This window comes from Eriocheir sinensis, chromosome 19 (assembly GCF_024679095.1).
Source record: "Eriocheir sinensis breed Jianghai 21 chromosome 19, ASM2467909v1, whole genome shotgun sequence".
Lineage (NCBI taxonomy): Eukaryota > Metazoa > Arthropoda > Malacostraca > Decapoda > Varunidae > Eriocheir > Eriocheir sinensis.
Window position 1 is genome coordinate 16980897 of NC_066527.1, and position 26614 is coordinate 17007510.

General features: G+C 42.7%; 3 protein-coding genes and 2 long non-coding RNA genes across 8 annotated transcripts in view; 3 read left to right on the forward strand and 2 right to left on the reverse strand.

The window, feature by feature from the left end:
• LOC127000808 (mucin-5B-like) overlaps positions 1-23476 on the forward strand; it is a 62925-nt gene extending 39449 nt beyond the window's left edge. The window contains exons 10-11 of the mRNA XM_050864866.1: positions 21740-21865; positions 23431-23476. Coding sequence (XP_050720823.1) covers positions 21740-21865; positions 23431-23447 — 143 coding nt within the window. The 3' untranslated portion in view covers positions 23448-23476. The remainder of the gene's footprint in view (positions 1-21739; positions 21866-23430) is intronic.
• On the reverse strand, positions 904-2056 carry LOC127000822 (uncharacterized). Its single transcript, XR_007754538.1, has 2 exons — positions 1922-2056; positions 904-1851 (listed from the first exon to the last, which is right to left on the reverse strand). It is a non-coding gene; the product is annotated as an uncharacterized LOC127000822 (long non-coding RNA).
• Positions 2092-8843, forward strand: LOC127000810 (uncharacterized). 3 transcript variants are annotated; one of them, XM_050864869.1, is made up of 5 exons: positions 2092-2356; positions 2462-2544; positions 5303-5477; positions 6886-6997; positions 7925-8843. In XM_050864869.1, exons 1-5 carry the CDS (start codon positions 2107-2109, stop codon positions 8235-8237), a joined length of 933 nt encoding a protein of 310 aa, XP_050720826.1. In that variant the 5' UTR covers positions 2092-2106; the 3' UTR covers positions 8238-8843. The 3 variants fall into 3 exon arrangements, with proteins under 3 accessions (XP_050720826.1, XP_050720825.1, XP_050720824.1); XM_050864868.1 differs by having other exon boundaries at positions 2092-2347; positions 2387-2544; XM_050864867.1 differs by having other exon boundaries at positions 2092-2544.
• The window catches only part of LOC127000821 (uncharacterized), a 31595-nt gene continuing 13586 nt past the window's right edge, over positions 8606-26614 (reverse strand). For both annotated transcript variants that reach the window (XR_007754537.1, XR_007754536.1), the window contains one exon: positions 8606-8814. This is a non-coding gene — a long non-coding RNA (uncharacterized LOC127000821). The remainder of the gene's footprint in view (positions 8815-26614) is intronic.
• LOC127000806 (uncharacterized) lies at positions 17656-19113 on the forward strand. Its single transcript, XM_050864862.1, has 5 exons — positions 17656-17797; positions 17912-18274; positions 18381-18579; positions 18739-18811; positions 18900-19113. Exons 2-5 carry the CDS (start codon positions 17912-17914, stop codon positions 19021-19023), a joined length of 759 nt encoding a protein of 252 aa, XP_050720819.1. The 5' UTR covers positions 17656-17797; the 3' UTR covers positions 19024-19113.

Consider the following 26614-nt stretch of genomic DNA (forward strand, 5'->3'; position numbering starts at 1 on the left):
ACACACACACAGGTAAAAACGAAGGCAGGTAAATCGATTAATTACCGTCATTCCATCGCACAGGTGTATCGATTAATCAGCGAAATTCACCTGAGATTCGCGTGATTAGTGAGTTTTTTTGTCTTTTCTTTCTGCCTCGACGCGGAACACACAAAGAAAAATGTCCTGAGTTAATTAAGGAAGAGGATAAGGATTGTGATTTGCGAGTGTGAGTGATTGAAGGTGATTGTGAGTGAGTGAAGATGAGTGAAGGTGAGTGTGAGTGATTGAAAGTGAGTATGAAGGTTAGTGAAGATGAGTGTGAAGGTGAGTGAAGGTGATTGAAGGTGGGTATGAATGAGTGAAGGTGAGTGAAGATGAGTGTGAGTGAAGATGCGTGTGAGTGAAGGCGAGTGAAGGCGAGTGAAAATGAGTGTGCAGGTGAGTGAAGGTGAGTATGAGTGAGTGAATATGAGTGATGGTGAGTGTTGAGTGCGTGAAAGTGAGTGAAGGTGACGAGCAAGTGGAGGATTTGAGCTTATTAATCTCAAGTGGAAAATAAGTGACAGAGTGTTTTGTTATCGTAGACACTATACAAATAAACAAAAAACACTCAATAAAGAAAATAAGTGCAGAGAGAAATAAAACAAATCAGTGAATCAGTAAGCAAAATAAATAAGATAATACTGAATAAAAAGTTAACAATGATATATTACAAAACGCTGAAAAAATACCAAGACAAAGTTGAGCAAGTGAAGTAATTCCATAAGAGGCAACAAAAGACATGATCCCGTATTTAAGTGAGGTCATAAAAGGTTACATAAGGTCGCATACTTTTTTTTCTGTATCTAATTACTTATATAACTTTCTAAAAGGATTGGATTTTGTTGATTTTCTTGAAGATCTTGTTTTGAAGTATGTCAATTATTTGTTTGTTTGTGTGTGTGTGTGTGTGTGTGTGTGTGTGTGTGTGTGTGTGTGTGTGTGTGTGTGTGTGTGTGTGTGTGTATGTTGTCAAGTGGAGTACATTCTGTTTTCATTTCTCCTCCTCCTCCTCTGCATGATAATTAGCCTGTTGTCATGTAGCGAAGAAGGAGGAGGAGGAGGAGAAGGAGGAGGAGATAGGTACGCAGGTAGCTTCGTAGTCCTTTGTTATCCCGCACCTGTCTGGGAATACCTGTACACACACACACACACACACACACACACACACACACACACACACACACACACTTTAACCTATCATAACTCCTCAAAATCTACCCTTACTTTAACTCCTAAGTCTAACCTATCCTAAAACACAATAATCCTAACTTTTAACTCTCCAATCTTCGCTTAAAATGCACTCTAACTTCACTCTTGGCTCATCCTATTCACAGTACCTTAGCCTAACCCACGCTAAACCGCCCTAACCCACATACTAACGCACCCTAACCTACCATAACCCGTCCTAGCACCACGCTAACACACTCTAACCCACGCTAACACACTCTAACCCACGCTAACACACTCTAACCCACGCTAACACACTCTAACCCACGCTAACACACTCTAACCCACGCTAACACACTCTAACCCACGCTAACACTCTCTAACCCACGCTAACACACTCTAACCCACGCTAACACTCTCTAACCCACGCTAAAACGTCTCACCGTAACTGAATTAAACCCCATCCCGACATTACTAAAAACAATCTATTAATAAACGAAATCTGAGCCTATTCATCCCATCCTCTAACTCCTGCCAAACCTAATGAAAGGAATCTAGCCCTATTAAACCAAACCTAAACCGATTCATACCCCTCCAAACCTTCTCTAACTCCTGTAAAGACTTTTCAAACAATCTAACCCTCTTTCATAAATGCTAAACCTATAAATCACCTATCTAACTCCTGTAAATCCTATTCAAACAATCTAACCCTCTTTCATAAACGCTAAACCTATAAATCACGTCTCTAACTCCAGTAAATCCTATTCAAACAATCTAACCCCCTTTCATAAATGCTAAACCTATTAATCACGTCTCTAACTCCTGTAAATCCTAATCAAACAATCTAACCCTCTTTCATAAACGCTAAACCTATTAATCATGTCTCTAACGCCTTTTTATTCTTCTCCCCTACAGATGAAGGTCGCTATAATCCTACTGTCCACCTTCGCCCTCGTCACCCCTTCGAGGCGGTACCCCTCCTCGTATTATTCGGGGGGCAGTGGGGGAGGATTCGGAGGGGGCGGCGCTTCAGGGGGTAGCTATGGGGGAGGTACTGCCCCTATTGTGTTCCCGGGGCAAGTGAGCGGAGGAGGAGGAGGAGGAGGAGGACACATTCACGGTCCAGGTGGTGGTATTGGAGGTGGTGGTATTGGAGGTGGAATTGGTGGTGGTGGTATTGGAGGTGGTAAGGGAGGTGGAATTGGTGGTGGTATTGGAGGTGGTGGTATTGGAGGTGGTAAGGGAGGTGGAATTGGTGGTGGTATTGGAGGTGGTGGTGGCTTCCCTTCCCCCGTTGGACACGACGAATCGGTTCCTCTCTACATCGGCGCTTGTGACCGGTACAGTTCCCCGGTGAGTCACGCTTGTTTATGATAGTTTCCGCTTCTGTCTTCCCGTTCTCTCTCATCCCCTATACTGGTGCTGTCTGAATTTGTCTACAATTTTCAAGGCTTCACAGTAGTTTCCGATTCTGTCTTTGTGCTTTCTAATTCAATCTTGCTCTTTATATATAATTTTTTACTTTTTACAATAGTTTTCGTTTCTGTCGTTTTGCTTTGTCGTTCTATTTTGCTCTTTATCTCTAATTTTCAACTTTTCAAAATAGTTTCCGGTTCCGTCTTTGTGCTTTCTCATATCCTCTGTGGCTTGCTATTCTTATTTTTCTACAATTTTCAACGTCTTACAATATTTTTCGCTACTGTCTCTCGCGCTTTCTCATTCTATCTTGCTGCTGTTGTTATTGATCTACAATTTTCAACTTTTCCCAATAGTTTCTGATTCCGTCTTTGTGCCTTCTCATATCCTCTGTGGCTTGCTATTCTTATTTTTCTACAATTTTCAACTTTTCCCAATAGTTTCTGATTCCGTCTTTGTGCCTTCTCATATCCTCTGTGGCTTGCTATTCTTATTTTTCTACAATTTTCAACTTCTTACAATAGTTTCCGTTGCTGTCTTTCCCGCTTTCTCATCCCCCTTCACTGCCGCTGTCATTCTTATTTACCTTCAACTTTTTTTTTTATCCTCTACACTATGTTAAAAGGAAAAAAACAGTATAGATAAAGCACATCAGAAAAGGTAGACGGTAAAAAGTATATGGAAAGTAAATGTAACGTGAGAGAAATGAATGTCTTGAGAAGGAAATTATGTTAATGGGAAAAAAATAAAAATAAAGCACATAACAAAAGGTAGACAGCGTAGGAATAAAAAAAAGGGAAAAAAAAACGAACACATAACCTGACGTAAGAAAAAAAAATTCTAAAACCGGCAAGGACGAGTTTTTGTGGCGGGAGAGAACAAGTTTTCGGCGCATTTTTTTTTTTCTCGTTCTTCTCAAGGTTAAGAATTTCCCCTTGTAAGTCTGAGGAAATATTCGCTTTTTATTTTTTTTCCTTTGCTGCCAACCTCTCTCTCTCTCTCTCTCTCTCTCTCTCTCTCTCTCTCTCTCTCTCTCTCTCTCTCTCTCTCTCTCTCTCTCTCTCTCTTAGCCTTCCATCCTTCCTGTTTTTTTCTCTCTTTACTTCTTATCCCATTCATCTTCAATAAACTTTTGCTGCCATGTTCAAACACTCTCTCTCTCTCTCTTTCTTGATTTCCTCCTAGTTCCCTGTTTACTCATTTTCCTCCCTCCCGTCTTTTTAAAATATTTCTCACTCCCTTCCTTGTGTCTGTTTCTTATATATATTTTTTTTGTCTATTTCTCTCTCTTTTCTGTTGCTATTTTATCTACTATCCTTTCCTTACATTATTGTCCCCCCTTTCTATTCTATTTTATATCACCCTCAACTCCTCTCTCTCACCTACAACACACACTACATATCTATTCTTTTTTCTACTTTGTTCATCGTGCGCATTTTTACACTTTCCATATCTTATTTTATCTTTATCCATCTTCCTTCATGTTTCCGTGTTCAGTCTTTCCTAAAACTCATACTACCATAATAACTAACTATTTTATTCTCTTCATTTAACCTCACAAATTCACTAGTCAAAGCAATCTTATTTTATCTCAAGTGTTTCTTCATCTCTTTTCACCCTCTCTTGTCTCAAACTCACAGGGTCAAACTACCTCTCTCTCCTCTTCTTTTCTGTTCTCTTTTCTCCTACTTACAGATTCAATGCAGCATCAAGGGCATATCATTCTTCTATTATCTTTCTCTTCCTTCTCCTTTCTCCATCTTGATCTCTCTCACAGAACCTTCACTACAAAACGAGTGATCTCTTCTATTTTCTTCACCTCATAGATCTATCACACTTTCAAGGAACACAAGGCAATTTTCTTTCACCTCTGTTCTCCTTCTCGCTCTATTACCAACACACAACACTGCATACCTATTTACCTACTTCTTTTCTTTTCTAGTTTCCGCCTCACAGATTCTCAAGTACTTCCAAAACCAATTTCTCAACTTCTTCATTATTCCTCCTCTCTCTCTTACCCCATCGTACATTATCCAACTCTCTTTTTTTTTTATTCCTCCTCTCTTTGTTACTCCTAACGTACATTATCAAACTCTCTCTCGCTCTCTTCTTCCTCTCTCTCTCTCTCTCTCTCTCTCTCTCTCTCTCTCTCTCTCTCTCTCTCTCTCTCTCTCTCTCTCTCTCTCTCTCTCTCTCTCTTCTTCCTTTCTCTCCGACTCAAAGGTTATATGCAGCTTCTTTTTTCTCTTTTCCTTTGTCTCTCTCCACTTCACTCTCTCACCCAAAACATTCACTAACTAAACTAACTCTCTCTTCTACCCTTCACGCTTCTTCTTTTCCACTCTCCTTCCTCTCTCTCGCTCTTTTCCCCAGCACTTCCACTAACTATATTAACTCTATCTACTTTCCTTCACGCTTCTTCTTTTCCACTCTTATTTCCTTCCCTTTCATAACGCTCTGCACCCCAGCACCTACACTAACTAAACACTTTACTCTTTCCTTTACGCTTCTTCTTTTTCATTTTCTATCCTTCCTTTCCTTTCCTTCCATCTCTCTCTCTAACCCAGGCAAGTAATTCTCCTCCCTAAAGACTCAATACAACTTCTTTGATCTCTCTCTTCCTCCATCGCCCTCTACATCTCCTACCTCAAACCCAAACGCACACAACTAACGCTCCCTTCTCTCCCCTCTTCAGATCCACGACACCTTCGGCGGCAATAACTACCACTACTCCTGGTGCGTGGACGGCGGGCAGCGCTACACTTGGCAGGAGGCTTACAACTATTGCACGCGGCTGGGCCAAGGCTGGACCCCCGTGAACATTGAGACCCCGGCCGAGAACAGTTACATTGTGGGCATCGTGGGCAAGCGTGAGTATAATGTTGTGATGTTTAGGTTAGGTTAGGGGTAGTGGTGATGGTGGTTGAATGTTTAGTACTGTTGGTGATGGATGACTGGCTGATTAGGTTGTGTGGTGGTGGTGGTGGTGATGTGAGGTGGTGATGTGAGAGAGAGAGAGAGAGAGAGAGAGAGAGAGAGAGAGAGAGAGAGAGAGAGAGAGAGACTGCAATGAGATAGTGAATAATGAGCAGAGTGGGGAGAGAAAAAAGGGAGAAAGAAGGAGAGAGAAGAGAAAGAGAGACAAATGGAATAGAGAAAGTAAAGAAAGAAGACAAAGGAGAGAAAAAAGAAATGAAAGAGAGAAGAAATAAGATGATGATAAAGGAGGAACAAGGAGAGGAGAATGATGGGGATGCTAGAGAGAGGGAGAGAGAGAGAGAGAGAGAGAGAGAGAGAGAGAGAGAGAGAGAGAGAGAGAGAGAGAGAGAGAGAGAGAGAAGGCTAGGTTGGAAAAAGAAAACGAGACGCGGGGAATGAATTTAAAGGGATGACTAAAGACACAAAACTTCCATAAACATATAGAATTTTCATTTGTTTCATATTTTTTCACTCTTCATTTCTGCAAACATTAATAATCAAGATAATTTAGAACTCCCATAACTGACGCACGGGTTAAGCCTATTGGCGGCCCGTAGCAGGATGCCGACAGACCGACTCTATCGGCGATCGAAATCTAGCCGATCGAGTCGGTCTGTCGACGAGGACTGGCCTGTCTCTGTTTTTTTTCATCATTATCCACACTCTCTCTCTCTCTCTCTCTCTCTCTCTCTCCCTCTCTCTCTCTCTCTCTCTCTCTCTCTCTCTCTCTCTCTCTCTCTCTCTCTCTCTCTCTCTATATATATATATATATATATATATATATATATATATATATAAAGGAAACTTACGATATTCCAACAATTTTTTTCATGAATCCTTGTAAAAAATAATGAAAACAAGAAGAAAACGGCTACATTATTCCAAGCAGTTTTTTTCTACATCCATTCATGTAAAAATAAAATAAAGAAATTGTTAAATATTTCAACCACCACCACTACTACTACTACCACTACTACTACTACCACTACTACCACTACTACTACTACTACTACTGCTACCACTACTACTACTACTAGCACAACAACTACTCAATTTTTCATCATGATCTTACTATTTTTTCTCCTATCCTTTATTTCCTTGTTCCATCTTTGCTTTCTTTTTATCTTATTCCTTATTTTCACGCTATCCTATTTTCTTTTTCTCTTATCCATTCATGTAAACAGACTAAAAAAAAGGAAACCACCGAATAATTCCATCTACCACCACCACTTCTACTACTACTACTACTACTACTACTACTACTACGACTACTAAACTGTTTCGTCACCCCCTCAACAGACCGTGCTCCCTGGATCTGGACTGGAGGCAACAGGCTGAACAACGAGAAGTTCATTTGGGAGTGGAGCAACAAACAGCCAGTCACATATACCAACTGGGGCCAGACTGGATTGTAAGTGTGTGTGTGTGTGTGTGTGTGTGTGTGTGTGTGTGTGTGTGTGTGTGTGTGTGTGTGTGATTTGAGTTCGCCTTTCTCTAATTCTCTATCTCTGTCTGTCTCACTGCACAGCTATTTATCGAACTATCCGACTAAACTATTATCTCGAAGTGTAATTTAATACTTTCTTCCTAACCCATTTCTTTGTTTGTCTGTCTCATTCTATATATATATATATATATATATATATATATATATATATCTATATCTATCTATCTATCTATCTATCTATCTATCTATCTATCTATCTATCTATCTATCTATCTATCTATCTATCTATCTATCTATCTATCTATATATATATATATATATATATATATATATATATATATATATATATATATATATATATATATTCATTCATCTACCCTATTTTCCTTTTGCAGTGTGATCTATAAGTTAGTATTCCTCCCCTTCTCTAACTGTATGTCTATCTCCATCTTCTATCCACCTATTTAACTACTCTAATTATCGATGTTTGTCAATCTCCATCTATATCTAATAATCAATCCACGTATATATCTATCAACCAGTGTTTATCTACTACATACTCCCTAACACACCTTTTCTCCTTTCACTCATTTACTATCGGTTTGTCTATCTCTATCTATACAACTCCCAACCTATGATCACGTACCCTTACTTTAACTCCTAAGTCTAACCTATCCCAAAACACACCTCCTATCTCAAACCTACACTCACACAACCAACGCTCCCTTCTCTCCCCCTTTTTTTTATAACACACCATTTCTTCCTTATAAGCACATGTCTACATCACTCATTATATATTAATCTATCACCATAACCACCATCCCAAACCTCAACTATCACACACAAACACTCACGTACCTAACCACCCTTTCGCTCCCTCTTTCCCCCCAGCACCGGCGCCCCTCAGCCCGACAACAGCGAGGACAACAATGAGAGGTGCCTGTCCCTTCTTAACCAGTTCTACCCAGGCGATCTCATTACCTGGCACGACATCGGCTGCCACCACAGAAAGCCGACCATCTGCGAGTACTATGCTGGAGCTTCTGGTGGGTTGCAAGTGGGCGGCGGCGGTTCCGGTGGTCATATCGGTGGTGGTGGTTCCGGTGGTCAAATCGGTGGTGGTGGTTTCGTTGGTCAAATCGGTGGTGGTGGTTCCGGTGGTCACATTGGTGGTGGCTCCGGTGGAAGGCCCACCTATGGTTAAATTAAAGTAGTTACCCCTTTTAATCACTTTTGACTTGCCTCCCTGTTTGACTGTTTCCCGTTTTTTTTTTCTTGTCCGTGTTCTGTTTATGCTTTGATTTGTTTATTTCTATACTCCTTTATTTCTCCTAGGCTCAACTCTGGTTAAATTAAAGTAGTTACCCCTTTTAACCACTTTTGACTTGCCTTCCTGTTTGACTGTTTCCCGTTTTTCTTTTCTCGTCCGTGTTCTGTTTGTGCTTTGATTTGTTTAATTCTACTACTTCTTTACTTTTCTACGCCCAACTATGGTTAAAATAAAGTAGTTACCTTTATGAACGTTTTGACTCGCCACCCTGTTTGACTGATTCCCGTTTTCTTTTCTTGCCCGTCTTTTGGTTATGCTTTGATTTGTTTATTTTTCTAATCGTTCGTTACTTCTCTACGCCCAACTATGGTTAAATTGAAGTAGTTACCCCTTTTAACCACTTTTGACTTGCCTCCCTGTTTGGCTGTTTCCCGTTTTTCTTTTCTTGTCCGTCTTTTGTTTATGCTTTGATTTGTTTATTTCTATACTCCTTTATTTCTCCTAGGCCCACCTATGGTTAAAATAAAGTAGTTACCCTTATGAACGTTTTGACTTGCCTCCCTGTTTGACTGTTTCCCGTTTTTCTTTTCTTCTTTCCCGTCTTTTGGTTATCCTTTCATTCGTTTACTTCTCTACTTTCTTTTATAAGGACAATGCACATGTTTTTTTTTGTTCTTTTATTTATTTTTTGGCACTTGAGCTGCTCCTTTACTGTGAAAATAATATGTTCTTACTCTCTTTTATCTCTCGCTTTTACAACTCCTCCTCCTCCTCCTCCTCCCCGTTTTGATCCTTGTTCCATATTCCTCATTGTCCTCCTCTTCCTCCTCTTACATTCTATCTACCTATTCAAAGTAACCTGTCTGTTCTCTCCCCTACTCTGATTAAGCCATTTACTCGTTTATTTGTTCCTGATCTCTTTTTTTTTTTTCGGGGGGGGCCTTTTTCTCCTCGTTCTCCTCGTCCTCCTCTACTTCCTGCATCTATTTACATATTTAAATTGAAGTGTTATGGAGCTGAATCTTTCTTGTGAACACTGAGAAGGGAGGAAAACGTCGTGTGATGGCTTGGGTAACAACGACAACAATAACTACTAAGGTATAACAGGAAGAGAGGTGCAGGTGCGTCCGTGAGTAGAGGGTAATGGTGACAGTGACAGGACTAAAATTTTGGTGAGTGACAGGACTAAAAATTTGGCGACAATAATCGGACAAAATTTTGGTGACAGTGACAGGACTAAAATTTTGCCGACCAGCCAGCCAGCCAGCCGCACCCCCCCCCTACCCCCCAAACGCACCTCGCGGCCACCGCTCCTCAAAGCCCCCCCCCCCCCCAAAAAAAAACCATGCGCCGCAGGAGACGGGCGCCGGCCGGGGTCGGCTAGGGGCGCCCTTCGCACCGTGTCGGGCGTCACCCTCCTGCCGGGGTCGGTTAGGGGCGCCCTTCGCACCATACCGGGCGCCACCACTATCCTTCACGTTGTGCCGGGGTGCCTCCCTCCTGCGGCCATTGATGCCCCCGCCCCCCCCCCCTCCCACCTCCCCCCGGGCGGACATGGGCGTGTGTTTGGAGCGCGTGCCTGCGTGTTTGGGCGGGAAAACTCGCGAGCACGCGGCTTGGTCCACCACCACCCACCCTCACTCCACATTTCCAGCGTGCCCACGCCGCCGTTTCCCCCCCCCCCTCTCTATACCCCACCCCTCGCGAGCGGCGGCTTGTTGGGTAGTCTGTGGTTACCATTCTCCCTCCCTCTCCCTCTACCCCTCCCGCTATTGATTTTTTCAGTTTGCCAGCATGTGCATGTGTATCTGTGTGTGTGTGTGTGTGTGTGTGTGTGTGTGTGTGTGTGTGTGTGTGTGTGTGTGTGTGTGTGTGTGTGTGTTACTGTTGATCTTCATATTGGTTGGAGTTATATCGATTGCCTTTTCGGTGAGGGGGTAGGAACGGGAAAAAGTGGGTTTTATAAATTTTTATTGAAATATACTGAAAAAAATGGTATGACAAGTTATTACATTACCTTAATCTAGTCTATTTTATTTGTTCTTGTCTTATTTCTGCCTTAACTGATTTTTTTCTTAATCTAGGCTAAATACATGTTAAGCCTAAGGTAGAGTACCAAAACACACACGCGCTATAAAAAAAAGACATATCACAAATTCATGCTGTACATGCTCAAAAGAAATACAATGGAAACCCACCCAACCCCCCCTTTTTTTTTCTTCCCTCCCTCCCTCCCCCAAAATAAAAGCCTAATTCATAAGCCTAAGGTAGAGTACCAAAACACACACGCGCAATAAAAGAGACATATTACAAACTTATGCCGTACATGCTCTAAGACGGTCCATAAAAAATGACAACACGAGTACATATATAAATAAATAAAAAAAACACACACAACACAAGTACACATATATAAAAAAAATAATACACACGGCGCGAGTACATATAAAAAATGCTTGTTAAGCACTAAATATAGGACTCTCATTAAGGACATTCATCATATTATTTACATCCATGCTATGAGAAAAATTCAAAGAATTGAAAGCTGAAGGAAGGACTGTGCTTGCGGAGCTTTCATTTGTTTCGCCTATACCCACATTGGACGGACCTGGTTGTGGCACGAGATTTCCTTCAGCTGCCGCAGTTGCTGCTGCACGCCGCGCTGGTGGGTCTTCAAATACGAGTTTCTTGGTCACAGAGAGATTTTTTTTCATTGGTTTCCCCCGACCGTGCGCTGTGTGGAGACGGATGGAAGCGTGGGGTACTGGTTTCGCTGCGACTTACACCCAATTGAGCCCGATGTGGCTAGGTCAACGGATGAGTTTCCCTTACACATCCACCACATGGACATAGATAGCGCGCAACACCTGTCCGAGTACAGCAAAGCATTTATGGAGAAGACAGGATGTCGACTCCCTAGAGTGGCGCAAAAGCTTGTTGGATCGCATTGCGCCCTGAATGGTGTCCTCACCACGCTACCCATGTTGCAGTTTTACTTGCAAATGGGAGGTAAAATTGCAGAAATCCGCGATATCTATCAGTTTACCCAATCTACATTTCTTAAAGAGTTTATAGAGGGTAACATCAAAGCACGACGCGAGGCCAGCAGTAAAATCTTGCAAAAGGCATATAAAGTCATTTCAAATAGTATATTTGGTCGAACCCTTATGGATCCGGTCAACTATAGCATAAATACAGACATTGTAACCTCCAAGTCAGCACTACGGCGCAGGTTACGAGATCCATTATTCAAGAGACTCATACCTCTTAGTAATGACAGAGTCCTTGTTGTTCGAGGAAGGCAGAACATTCGCATCAATCAACCAAATTACATTCGTTATCAGATTTTGGAGCTTTCTAAGGTTGAAATGTACGAGTTATATTACCACACACTTCGAAAAGCCTGTGGTGCAGAGAATGTCTCATATATTTACGGCGACACAGATTCGGCCGCCGTATGCATCTCTAACTTCCAAGACATTAGTGAATTTTATTCGCTTCCACTCATAAAATCCATAATGGATTTTAGTAACTTCCCCACCACCCACCCCGCCTATGACACTTCCAAGAAAGGCCAAGCAGGGTATGTCAAGTCGGAAGTAGGGGCAAACCATAAAAAGGAAATGCTCTGCCTGAAACCTAAGATGTACTCTATCAAATTGCATGATCCCTCAAGCAGCGAGGATGCAGAAATAAAAAAAGCTAAAGGCGTACCTCACTATAGTTTGAGAAACTATAATCATGAAAAATACAGACAGGTACTACAAGGGGTGGGGGCGTATAAGGCACGTCTCTATAGCATCCGCAACCTGAAAGGTCAGGTATGCACTACCTCCATTGAGAAGGCAACTTTAAGTGCATTAGACAACAAAAGAGTGCATCTGCTCTCTGATGGCAGCATGCCGGGTAATCCTTCTCGTGTTTTTACGAGAGCTTATGGTCACCCTGATTTACCTGAGAATCTATGTCAAATGCGGAGGACATCTCAAGCCGCTTCTACTAGTTGCGCCACTACTGCTACTACTGCTAGTACTGCTACTACTACTAGTACTACTCATAATGTTGTCGGGGATACTTTAAGTGAAAGTGAAAGTGGTGATGAGGGCGTGTATAGTCATGGAACTAGACCAGTGGCGTGTAATCTATGGAGAAAAAGATATAGGAAATACGGCATAGAGGATATTAATCGATCAAACAAAAGACAGAGGAGAGAAACCAATGTCTCCCCGTCGCACCAGCTACCAGCGGCGTCAACATCATCTCCACGGTCACATTTATCCTCGCCCTCCCCACCCCCGAGAATGGCATGGAGATTCCCTCCCCCACCGGGCTGGGTTTCAGACAAAGGAGCTCACGCGAGTGGCTGTAACGGTGGCAGAGCTCGCGCTAAAAGCAATCATTGATCTGTTACTTAAAAGCTAAAGCCTAAACCATAACAAGCTCAGTCTTTATCGCAAACATGACGAGTGCAGATGGACATATAATATACCTTAGTAGCCTAGGTTGCCGCAATCTTTATTCCGACAACGTGCCGGGTTCATTTAAAAATGAAATCATACCGTTAAATTTACCCCCTGACCGAGATTATCAGGTCGCCTTACACGGTATTTTTATTCCTAGAGAAGTATACACCCTCCATCGAGAAGACAAAGAAGCCATAGTGGAAGTTTACACAGAAACGCTCAATGACACCTCAGGAAAACAGTTGCGGTACTCGCTGTCTCCCTCGAAAAAATATAACGAGCAAACAAATAAGCGCGATTGTGGCTGACCTTAATACATACTGGCAAGCTATTTTAAATGGAGTGTTTGGGTTTACAAATTACGAGGATTATTTTGATGGAGAACGCGGAATACTGAGTTGGACCAAAAATTTTGTATGCTATCACAAACGCTCTATAGATGGCTGCGGTAATCTAAATTATTGCAAAATAAGTTTGTTATTTAAGCCCAGATTGGCAGCTATTCTTGGATTTATTCCTAATCATTACTATGATATATTCGTCACGGATGAGGAGTCACATTACTCGCTTCGCCAGGTAAATGCCGATTTCCCGCCAGACCCCCACGCCGACGTGGACTATCTCCACCTCTATTGCGACATAATCCAGCCCACGCGATTTGCTAGCCAAACTGTGAACATTTTAGCCACTCTCCCTTACGGCGGGAGTAACAAAGACCTCTGTATAAAAAGTTGGTGAAGAACGCTATAGATTTTGCCAAACTTTCGGTCACCAGACTCCAACCCTACCCGTTAGCATTGCTTGCATTAAATAAAGAATTAGAGTCAGGAAAAATATCGCGTTCAATATTTAACAAGACGTTATATAAATCTCTGGTTCTCGGCAAACAGCAGACAAGTATTGTCTGTGACCAACCGTGGGGAAATGTCATTCCAGAGCGTTTATATATCGTTATGACTGACATGAGGGATTTTTCGGGCGTATATAATAAAAATGGTTTGTATTTCAAGAATGCTGATTTGTCTGAACTAACAGTCTCTGTCAATGGTATGAATATGTATAAAAATACGGTTTCTTTTCCCCACGAGTGTACGCGGGTTTATTACGATATTTTAGATAGTTTAGGAGTAGAAAATGACACTTTGCTTGATTACGATAGCTTTAGGAAAGGAAGGACAGTGTTTGTTTTTAGTTTGTTACCGGAAGACATACGAGGCACAGTGCCTCTTGAACACAGTGGAAACTTACGCATAAGTCTTCAGCTTAAAAAAATGCTTAGATGAAAATCTAGTAATTATCTGTTTTGGGGATACAAAGGGAGTGCTGTCAATCAACTCGGAGAGGCACGTGTCTTGCGACAAGAGATCATAATGAATAATCAACAAATTATGAAAGCTCTACAAGGAAGACTTTATCACAATAATATATATTTCTTAGGCTGTCTTCCCGCTGACGATGTGACGAAATTAAATCTAAGGAGTGAGTCAGACAAGCCCATTGTCTTTATTGCTAATGTGTTAGGTGCATCACAAGCAACGAAAATGGGTCACTGGGTGGTGTTCTATGTCAGTGATAAGAGTATATATTTCTTCGACACATACGCCCTGACCCCATCATTATATTCTAAGTACTTTCGAAGTTTCTTAAATAAGCATAAAGATTATCTTGTTTTTAAACTTGCCGCAAGATTACAGTCGGACAAAACTCTGGTGTGTGGCGTGTATTGGATTCAATTCGTATACTTATGTAATAAAATAGGCTTAGAGAGGACTAGTCAGGTTTTGAAAGATAATTATGATTTAGGAAGTTGTTTGAAGAATGACAGAAAGGTGTTAACATATGCTTATAGAATGTTTAAAATGCCCCCATGTATAGAAACATTTTGTCAATCTAGTCAAGGACTTACTTACAAGCATTGTATTTCGAAGATATGTGGCTAACTTATTAAATGTTACATGATAATAATGTGTGTGTGTGTGTGTGTGTGTGTGTGTGTGTGTGTGTGTGTGTGTGTGTGTGTGTGTGTAAAAAAATGTTTTGTGAAGCCAGTCGCTGCTTTTCGTTTAAGCTCTGTACGTGTAAAATATATAGCTAGTGTGTAAAAAAATGTTTTGTGAAGCCAGTCGCTGATTTTCGTTTAAGCTCTGTACATGTAAATATATATAGCTATTGAGAACATGATCCTGGGAGGATAGAGAAGTAGCATGTAGCTTATTCATTTATGGTGTGTGCGTGTAATTATATGTAGTTATTAAGAACAGGATTTTTTTTTTTTTTTTCGTGCGACGTGACCGGGTGGGTGTGAGTTTGTTCACGCTTTCCTATTGTTCGGAAGAAGAAAGGTTTGTGGTTTTGGGCACGTGTGCGCGCGTGTGCGTACATGTGTGGGCGTGTCCCCTATAACCTGGGGTAGCCTCGGAAGAAAAAAAAGGCTTGCGGTAGTGCGCGCATATGCCCCAAATAACCCCGGGTAGCTTAGTCAGTCCCCTAACGTTGCGAGAGGAGCATCATGGAGGAAGTCTTCGCCGTCATGAGCTTACAACAACAACAACAACAATAACAACCGCCCCACGCCGCTGCTGCAACTCTTCATGCTGACGATGTTGACGATCAGATAATGGGTCAAGCCGCATTAGAAGTTGAAGCCATGGTTAACACATCACAAGCTGAAGCCATGGATAACACATCACATCCTAGAAACGGAGGTGAGATATCCGCCTATTGTATTTTTTTTCTGCGCGCACAAGCGCCGGCGTGTGTGTGTGTGTGTGTGTGTGTGTGTGTGTGTGTGTGTGTGTGTGTGTGTGTGTGTGTGTGTGTGTGTGTTTCTTATTCGTTGTGTTTAAAAAATATATATATTTCTTGTCATTTCAGCGGATGTTGGTGGCGGTGAGGTGGGGGATGTTCCAGAAACTCCCAAGTCTACCGGTGAACACATCACGGGCGAGTCATTGGGCAACAACAACAACAACTGCGGCGCGTCGGGAGGCGTCGGTAAATTGGGGCGGCGCGTGCTGAGGGAGGGACTTTTGCGGCTTTTATCGGACGTGATACCTCCGTTACCAGTGTCTCATCTGAAGAACGACCCACCGGCCAGCGTAACGCATTGTAAGTATTTTTTTATTCTTACAAGAGAGAGAGTTGATTTTTTTTTTGTCTAATAATGTTTCTCTATCTTTTCATAAGTCTACGGCAACAACAACAGATACGCCTCAGTGATGGTGTGTCTTGACTCTCCGTCGGGCGCTGAATCGCGAGAGCGGCGGCAAAGTCGTCTGCGGCAAAAAGATCACGAAATGCGTCAATCACGACTAGAAAAAAAAAATGCAGCATATGGCGGAGGCGTTCCGGCTGCTCCAACAACAGGGGCGGAGCGAGCGGCAGGAGATGCACCAGACGCGGCAAAATCGCAACCGGGGACAAGAACCGCGGCAAAGAATGACAAAGAATAATTTGCCGAAGCAGCAAGAACACCGGGACCCAAGACTGTCTCAGAAGTGCCTCCACAAAGCTGGGAGAAAAAAACTTCAGGTGGCCAAACGTGAGGCGGGTGTCTTCTCCTCAACAGCACACGGTCGGGGAAAACCAATGAAAAAAAATCTATCTGTGACCAAGAAACTCGTCTTGGAAGACCCACCAGCGCGGCGTGCGGCAGTAGCAGCGGCAGCCGCTGAAGAAAATCTCGTGCTACAACCAGGCCCTTCCAATGTGGGTATGGGCGAAACAAATGAAAGCTCCTCAAGCACAGTCCTTCCTTCAGCTTTCAGTTATTTGAATTTTTCTCATAGCATGGATGTAAATAATATTATAAATGTCCTTGATGAGAGTCCTATATTTAGTGCTTAACAAGCATTTTTTTATATGTACTCGCGCCGTGTGTATTTTTTTTTTTATATATATGTACTTGTGTTGTGTATTTTTTTTTCTGTGGACGGACTGACGGATCCGACAATGAACTCTGCGAGAGATATAGCATGTTTCAACATCTCCGCTGTAGCATCTCACTTTTATGGAAGGATTTTGCTTTATTGACTCATATAATCTTATCTCCTGATTGGGAAACATTATTTATAAAGCATTTCATTGAATTCTAAAAAAGGATGTATCTCAGACTTACATCTTGGTAACGGCTTTCTGAATCCGGGCCAGAACGAGACTGACTTGGGTCAAGTGTCTCAACGAGCAACACCTTGTGCCTTGCCAGTGTGCGTGGCTCCGGGGTTTAGTAACGAGGATGGTTACAACTGCCAACCAGGTCCGGCAGACGAGTCTGAGGCACCACGCAGCTGATCTTGGGCGGTGACGCGCTCAACCTTTACTGAATATAACGAGTAAAATTATTGGTACTTACAGGGACACGCAGGGTCATGGTACTGAGTCTCTTCCTTCACTTGACCACCCTTCCTTCCTTCCTGGTTCATCCCTTTGTGGCTTGACGCTCCGAGCCGCGACACCACCTGATTCACAAGTTCCGGCGCGTCTGTTCACGTGATGACTTCCGATTGCGGAAATCTCATGACAAGATTGGTGCAATATATTCCCCATCTGGCACCAGTGCCTCTACCCGTCAGCCCATTTCGCCTCTCCGCCAACATCGTTGTTTACTCAGCACACACACACACACACACACACACACACACACACACACACACACACACCGTATTAACTTCGATCACCCTTTATCTTAAATAGCCATCGTATTCAGGAGAACTTTACGAAAGAGATATACGAGATAAATTAGTTTCAAGTGGTTGCCGTGATACATGACTATGAGATGTTAATGGTTTCTAAGCTTACATGAGGCTGTTGGGTTGGGGGGGACGGAAACACCTCACCAGGCAACAGCCAATCAGCAGCTTCTTCACTGACCCGGCCAGGAGTCAGGCCGTGCGGGGATCCGGCTGACGTGAACGGACCACCACACGACCCGCTGCTCGTGCCCACGGCGGCAGCGGCCGAGGCGAGGAGCAGCGGCGCGGGGCGGGGCAGAGCCAGAGTATCTGGAGCCTTAGACCTGAACACACGGACGAGGTGGGTGATGGGGGCGGTCAGGGTGGTAGCATTTTTAAGCAGTTAATTGTTTAATGATTTTGCCGTGTCTACTGTTGCATCTACCATGTTACAGCTTTTGTTTGTCCGTTGTAGATGTGGTGCGTTATCTTGCTGGCGGCAGTGATGGTGGCGGCGGCGGGCGGCCAGAGTCAATTTAGTTATGACGGGACGCCCCTGGCTGACGACGTGGTCGTTGGGTCAGGACAGAGTCAGCAGTTCTTCGCATCTCGACAGCCTGAGCCACAACAGCTGTTTGTACCGGAGCGGCCCCAGCAGGTCTTCGTCCAGCAGCAGCCTCAGTCACCGGTGTTTGTGCAGCCCGATACACAGCAGGTGTTTGTGCAGCCCCAGCCACGCCCCATGTTCCAGATGCTCCCCTCGTTCTCACAGCAAGCGGCGGTGAGCCAGAGTGTCCAGCCGCAGGTGTCTTCCGCCTGTCCGGCCACTTACTCCCGGGTGAGTCAACCCCCCCCCCCCCCCTCCCTCTTTCTGGACTTTTCATGTTGCACTAATACACTCCTGACGATGCTTCCCTCCCGCTGACCGCCGCTCCCGTCCCTAGGTCCACACCATCTACCAGGGCCGAGTCTACCACTTCTCCTGGTGCAACCTGCCCGGCCACGGTTTCACCCAGTACGGTGCCAGGGACTACTGCCGCGGCCTCCGCGAGGTGACCGTGGTGAACCGACACGGCAGCTTTGACCTTTACCGCGTCGATAGCTCTACTGACTTCGACTTCTTCCTCGAGCTGCTCCTCCAGCGTGAGTTTCCTTTACCGTGCATGTTCCCCCTCGTTCATGGCTCATTGATAGGCTTTTACTTTAATCATTAAGGCTTTAATATACTCAAGGGTGAACAGACCTTATTGGTTCTTTAAATATTAAGGTGTGTAATTTTCACTGGCAAACCTTTACTTCCAGACCAAATCCCATCCATCTGGACCAGGGACCTTGCTTCCACCGCGCCCTATGAAATCCGCGGCTCCATCACCAGGTGAGTTTCGGCTCTGCCATTCATAGCCACTCTCCCATCGCCGCCTTCCCCGCCGCACCCTCCCCGCTAACACTGTCTTCCTCACCAGGTCCGGGGACTCCACGTCCGGCCAGGACTGCCTCTCGATGGAGGCTTCCACAGATGGCCTCTTCCTCCTCCAAGACACTTGCTCCGACCGGAAGGCCGCCGTCTGCGTTGCTCCTTTGGAATAGTAGATAATAAGTTTGTCAATAACCAGCTTATCATTGTGTAAATAAAGTTCCTCTTGTACTGTCACAATAAAGAACAAACAAGGATCATAAGTTAGTTTGAATCTGAGACTGACATTTTTCCATAGATTTTTTTTAACTTCGGAGGTTTGGTAACTATGGGGGCTGAGGAACTTGCGTGGGGTCCCAATATACGGTACAGTAGATACTTTCCCAAATGATTCAATAAAACTTTTAAGTATTCTCCTGTATCCTGCAGCACTAACCTGCCCAATAAGCCCAGTCATTAAGTCAATCGTTGGCGGGCGTGGAGCATAGTTAGGGGGAATTTCTGACTGGACGCCATGAGAATACTGCCACGGAAGGGATTGTTAAAATTAGACCTAATAACATCGTAATGCCAAGGCAAATGTAATGCCACGGCAAAGCTTGTCCTGTAACTTAATATACTGGTTATTAAACTTAAATCTTTGAATATTTGACGCACCGCTTAATTTACGTGGGCCATAGACGATAAATTGTTCGAACAGATGCGGTTGTCAGAATATTTAGTTTATATCAGACCGCCGAAGCACTTGAAAATGTCTTCCTTAACCAGTCTGCTGCTATTGGCACGGATTTGGCTTTCACTGGTAGCCCTGTAACATACTCCCATGTCTTTCTCTGCCTCTGTGGTGGATAGTAGTGTGTTTCCCATGTGGTATTGGTATGCTGGATATCCCCTCCGAAGTCACATGAGTTCATTCATTGAATTGTAGCAGCCACTTGGTTCATTTCCTGTAGCTTGGTGGTCTTGTAGGAAATACGCAGTCAAGGTGTTAAAAATGGTTAAATTCATTTCCGGTAGCAAAGGAAAAGCATTGCAAGATTGATACTGATTCGAAAGTAACGTCGAGTTCTTTAGAAAGGCGACTTGTTTCGAGGCTCATTGGACAGCGAATATTCTCAGGTGGTCGGCGTATCTCACTCTGGTAAAAGTTAAAGATGAGTGAGGCACCACGCAGTTGATCTCGACGCGTTCAACCTTTACTGAACTTCACGAGTAAGATTATGGTGCTTACAGGGACACGCAGGGTCATAGTACTGATTCCCGTTTTTCACTTGATTCCCATTCCTGACGGCACCGGGGCTCGAACCGCCTCGCCCTGGTTCATCCTTTAATGGCTTGACGCTCCGAACCGCGACACCATTTGATTCACAAGTTCCGGCGTGTCTGTTTACGGGATGGCTTACTGCTCCGGAAATGTCATGAAAAGTTACGCAAGATTTTATTTTTTAGAATATCCGTATATTCATTTCCTCCCGTTCTATAAAGTAAATTCTGAGTTTGTAGCTTCACTTTCATGTTTCATTTTGGTAGTTGCGTTTTTAAGAATATCTCGTTTAATCTCATTCCAGCTCTTATCTTTGTGCTATCCTGGATGCCTCTAAATCCTTCTAAGTGCTATCCTGAATGCCTCTAAATCCTTCTAAGTGCTATCCTGAATGCCTCTAAATCCTTCTAAGTGCTATCCTGAATGCCTCTAAATCCTTCTAAGTGCTATCCTGGATGCCTCTAAATCCTTCTAAGTGCTATTCTGGATGCCTCTAAATCCTTCTAAGCGCTATTCTGAATGCCTCTAAATCCTTCTAAGTGCTATCCTGAATGCCTCTAAATCCTTCTAAGTGCTATCCTGAATGCCTCTAAATCCTTCTAAGTGCTATCCTGGATGCCTCTAAATCCTTCTAAGTGCTATCCTGGATGCCTCTAAATCCTTCTAAGTGCTATCCTGAATGCCTCTAAATCCTTCTACGTGCTATCCTGGATGCCTCTAAATCCTTCTAAGTGCTATCCTGAATGCCTCTAAATCCTTCTACGTGCTATCCTGGATGCCTCTAAATCCTTCTAAGTGCTATCCTGAATGCCTCTAAATCCTTCTACGTGCTATCCTGGATGCCTCTAAATCCTTCTAAGTGCTATTCTGGATGCCTCTAAATCCTTCTAAGCGCTATTCTGAATGCCTCTAAATCCTTCTAAGTGCTATCCTGAATGCCTCTAAATCCTTCTACGTGCTATCCTGAATGCCTCTAAATCCTTCTAAGTGCTATCCTGGATGCCTCTAAATCCTTCTAAGCGCTATCCTGAATGCCTCTAAATCCTTCTAAGTGCTATCCTGGATGCCTCTAAATCCTTCTAAGTGCTATCCTGGATGCCTCTAAATCCTTCTAAGTGCTATCCTGGATGCCTCTAAATCCTTCTAAGCGCTATCCTGAATGCCTCTAAATCCTTCTAAGTGCTATCCTGGATGCCTCTAAATCCTTCTAAGTGCTATCCTGGATGCCTCTAAATCCTTCTAAGTGCTATCCTGAATGCCTCTAAATCCTTCTAAGTGCTATCCTGGATGCCTCTAAATCCTTCTCTAAAGTGCCATCCTGAATGCTTCTAAATCCTTAAGTGCTTTTATGAATGCCTCGTAAATCCTCTTCTCCCAGAGCCAACTCTCCTCTCCCTTGCCCTCCTTCACTCGTTCATGACCTCCCAACCCACCCTCTCCTCCCTTGCCCTCCTTCACTCGTTCATGACCTTCCAACCCACCCTCTCCCTTCCCCTCCTTCACTCGTTCATGACCTTCCAACCCACCCTCTCCTCCCTTGCCCTCCTTCACTCGTTCATGACCTTCCAACCCACCCCCTCCTCCGTAGTCTTTCTTCCCTCACTAACATCTCTCCCTCTGTACAGACGACTGCGCCTTCGACCTGTGCGTGATCACCGCTTACGGCCGCCAGGAGGAGGAGGCGGTGGCGTGGCTGGACCGTGTGCTGGAAATTGTCAAAATGGAGATCTTCCTGCACCACCACACGGACGGTAACTCGATCTGAACTTAGAGACTGGTTTTAGTTTTCCTTTACTAGAAGAGGTGGAGAGATTTTCCTTCACTAGCAGACACATTTAAGTTCATGTGGGTCTAGTTTTCCTTTACTAGTAGAGGCGGAGAGAATTTCCTTCTTTAGACGCATTTTAAGTTTCCGTTATTTTAGTTTTCCTTTACTAGTAGAGGTGGAGAGTTTTTCCTTCACTAGCAGACACATTTAAAGTTCATGTGACTGAGATGAGCACAGAGGCTACGCGCAGCTATTGTTAACTCGTAAAGCTAATTAAAAATAATATTCTGGTATTAGTAAAAAAAATATGGCAAGAAAAAACACTGTAGAGAAATATAACTGGAAAAAACGAAGAAATCAAATGCGTAACTGCAATGAATGTTAAAGATTATCAAGGAAGTAAATCTTGACAAGGCAAACAAACAATAAAACTACAGATAAAGCAGTATAAACCGTAGACCAAGACAGATTCCTAACATTTACTTCACTAGCAAGGACCGATTTCAATTTTCCTGTCCATTCTCTGCAGCTGAAGAGATTTTTTCGTAGCATCGTTTCCTTCAAGACTTAATTTTTCAGTGATCTGTTTTTCCTCAGCTCCTGCCTTTAGTGTAAAAAATAAGTAAGATTTCAATTTGCAAGTTTTTCGTGATCTATTTTTCCTCAGCTCCTGCCTTTAGTGTAAAAAATAAGTAAGATTTCAATTTGCAAGTTTTTCGTGATCTATTTTTCCTCAGCTCCCGCCTTTAGTGTAAAAAATAAGTAAGATTTCAATTTGCAAGTTTTTCAGTGATCTGTTTTTCCTCAGCTCCTGCCTTTAGTGTAAAAAATAAGTAAGATTTCAATTCGCAAGTTTTTCGTAATGTATACTTCCTCAGAACTGCTTCCTTTACTGTAAAAAAAAAAAAAAGTAAACATTTAAATTTTCAATCCATTCTCCAAGTTGACTAATTATGGCGCTGAAGACTTTTCGGCTGTTTCCTTATTGTTTCCTTCCAGACTTAAACTTTTTCGTGATCTATTCTCTCAGAACTGCTTCCTTTACTGTAAAAAAAAAGTAAACCGATTTAAATTTTCGTCCATTCTCCAAGTTAACTAATTATGGAAGACTTTTTGGGATTGTTTCCTTCCAGACTTAAACTTTTTCGTGATCTATTCTTTCAGAACTGCTTCCTTTACTGTAAAAAAAAAGCAAACCGATTTAAAATTTCCTCCATTCTCCAAGTTGACTAATTATGGAAGACTTTTTGGCATTGTTTCCTTAGTATTGTTTCCTTCCAGACTTAAACTTTTTCGTGATCTATTCTATCAGAACTGCTTCCTTTACTGTAAAAAAAAGCAAACCGATTTAAAATTTCCTCCATTCTCCAAGTTGACTAATTATGGAAGACTTTTTGGCATTGTTTCCTTCCAGACTTAAACTTTTTCGTGATCTATTCTCTCAGAACTGCTTCCTTTACTGTAAAAAAAAAGCAAACCGATTTAAAATTTCCTCCATTCTCCAAGTTGACTAATTATGGAAGACTTATTGGCATTGTTTCCTTCCAGACTTAACTTTTCCGTGATCTGTTCTACCTCAGGCAATGGCAAGGTCCAGTCAGAAGGGGTATTGAGAAGGAGAGGAATTAAAGAAAGGGAAGGAAAGGAGGAAGGAAGAATGGAGGGAAGAAGAAAGTGAGATATGGAGAAGAGATGAATAAGTGAGGAAGGGAAGGAAAGAGGAAAGAAAGAGGAAGTAAGAGGAATAAGAGAAACAAAAGGAGGAGGAAAGAACAGAAGGAAGAAGACGGGAAGGGAAAAGAAAGAGAGAAAGAGAAAAGATGTAAGAAGTGAGAAGGGAAGTAGAGAGGAAAGAAAGTGGAAGGAAGAGATAAAGAAAAGGAGAGAAATTAGAGAAAGGAACGAAAGGAGAAAGTGAGAAACGGAGGAGAGGAAGACACGGATAAAGAAAAAAAAGTGAAAATGGGAAGAGGAAAAGAAAATAAGGAAGGGAAGGAAAGAGGAAAGAAAGTGGATGGAAGAGAAAGAAAATGGACAGAGGAAAGAAAAGAATGAAGGAAGGAAGAAAGAAGAGAAGGAGAAAGAGGAAATAAGGATAAATGAGATAGAGGAAAAAGAAGGAAGAAGAGGAAAAGGAGAGGAAGGAAAGAGAAGAGATAATATGTAAATAAGGAAAAAAATGTAAAAAAAGAAAAAAAGTATTGAAAAAGAGAAAAAAAGAAAAAAAGAGGATGAAGGGGAGAAAAAAAAGAGAAGAAAAGGAAAACAAGGAAAGAAAAAGTAGACGAAAAATGAGAGAAAAAACCCCGCAATAAACAGAATCACGGATCTCTCTCTCTCTCTCTCTCTCTCTCTCTCTCTCTCTCTCTCTCTCTCTCTCTCTCTCTCTCTCTCTCTCTCTCTCTCTCTCTCTCTCTCTCTCTCTCTCTCTCTCTCTCTCTCTCTCTCACACACACACACACACACACACACACACACTCCTCCTCCTCTTCTTCTTCTCCCTTCTACGTTATATCGACACTATTCTTACAACTCTTCTTTTCCTCCTCCTCCTTCTTCTGTTCCTATTCCTTCTCCTTCATACAAACTTCTTTCTTCTTCCTATACTATTCTCACAACTCCTTCCTTCTCCTTTTCTTCTTCTTCTTTTTCTTCTTCATCTTCTTCTTCTCCTCCTTCTCCTTCATACATACTTCTTTCTTCTTCGTATACTATTCTCACAACTCCTTCCTTCTCCTTTTCTTCTTCTTCCTCTTCTTCTTCTTCTCCTCCTCCATCTCCTCTTACGGCTGGCAGCGCTGCGGGGACAGTCCCGGGCAGGTAATGGTCAGGGATCCCCACCTGTCCTACTCCTCTTCCTCTCCCTCCTCCTCCTCCTCGTTCTCGTCTACTTCTTCTGTTCTTCATTGTATCTGTTACTTCTGTTTCCCTGGATATATTTTCTCTTTTCATTTCTTTTCTTTTTGTTTATTCTTTTAATTTTGTTTTCATCTTATTCTTCTTCATCTTTCTTCTTTGTCTTCTACTGTTGTTTTTTTTATCTTTTATGTGTCTCCCTCCACTTTCTTCTTCTTCTTCTTCTTCTTCTTCTTCTTCTTCTTCTTCTTCTTCTCCTCTTCTTCCTTCTCCTCCTCCACTTCCAGGTAGACAGTGAGTGCATATTTGTATGACCTGTGTGTGTGTGTTGGGCTTGAATGTAGACGTAGTTTTAGTGAGAGAGAGAGAGAGAGAGAGAGAGAGAGAGAGAGAGAGAGAGAGAGAGAGAGAACCTTAACATTCACAGTCTTGCTCAGAACCAGCAGACCGAAAACGCCTAACACACACACACACACACACACACACACACACACACACACACACACACACACACACACGAGGGAATAAAAATGAAAAATATAAAACCAGACAACTAAGAAAAATGGAAAACGATAAGAAAACAAAAGAACAGAAAAAGCAAAAAAATAAATAAATAAATAAATAAATAAATAAATAAATAAAAAAAAATATAAAAAAAGAATCGTAGCAAGAAAGAAAGAAAAACAGAAATATAAGAAACAGAAATAGATAAATAAAAGAAAAAAAGTAAAACCGGAAAAACAAGATGACGCCAGAATGAAACACACACACACACACACACACACACACACACACACACACACACACACACACACACACACACACACACACACACACACACACACACACACACACACACACACACACAGGACATAAAAACAAACTTCAAACACAAACACAACACAGATTTTGACCCGGAAATTCGCAACACAAACACAAGTATTGCTTCCAGTCTTGCCTCGAGAAGGGCCATGCATCTTCCTCCTCCTCCTCCTCCTCCTTCTCCTCTTCCTTCCTTTATCCCTGCACTATTCTCTTTACTGGGTTATCCGTTGCCAGAGTCTTCTTCCTCCTCCTCCTCCTCTTTCACTTCCTTTTTCCTTCTCGTTTTTTCTTCCTCCCTCACCATTTCTCTTCTATTTCTTTTCCATTTTTTTCCTCTCCTTTGCTTTTCTTACTCTTTTTCTCTCTTTCTTCTTCTGCTTATCTCTTTCTCGTCTTTAACTTCACCTCATCTTTTTTTTTCTATTTTTCTCTCTTAACTTCTGGTCCTCCTCCTCCTCCTCCTGCGAAGCGATGCAACACAGACATTGGTAGGAGTTTCTTTTCTAACCGAGTCATCCGCCATTGGAACGACCTCCCTGCTGAAGTAGTAAGTGCAGAAACCATCAACTCCCTCAAAAATCGCATCACCGCTACTTCATAACAAAAAGAGCACACTGAAAACACACCACGGTTGCCGGATTAACATACTCAGAGCCTCGTAATTATCGGTTTGTGAGCCGTAGCTATTGCCAAAAAAACACCAATAATTAACCATTTTAACGGTAACTATGTATGAGGAGGCAGTTTTTGGGTCGGAAATCGGCAAACATCGGAAGCGGAGTACGACAATCTGGAAACGTTGAAACACACACCGAAGGGCCTCAATCTGCTCTGCACGCACCAAGTAACTCTCAGGAAGATCACGGCGCTACAGCAGGCACCCTCATAAGGAGTCAATAAGCTTTCTGTTGCCTGTCTTTCCATGTTTCAATCTTTTGTTCTCCTCCTCCTCCTCCTCTTATTCTTCTTTCCCCTTCTCCTCCTTGGTAAGTCATTATTCTTGGAAAACGATTAAGATTACCTGTTAATAATTGATTTATATTCTCTCTCT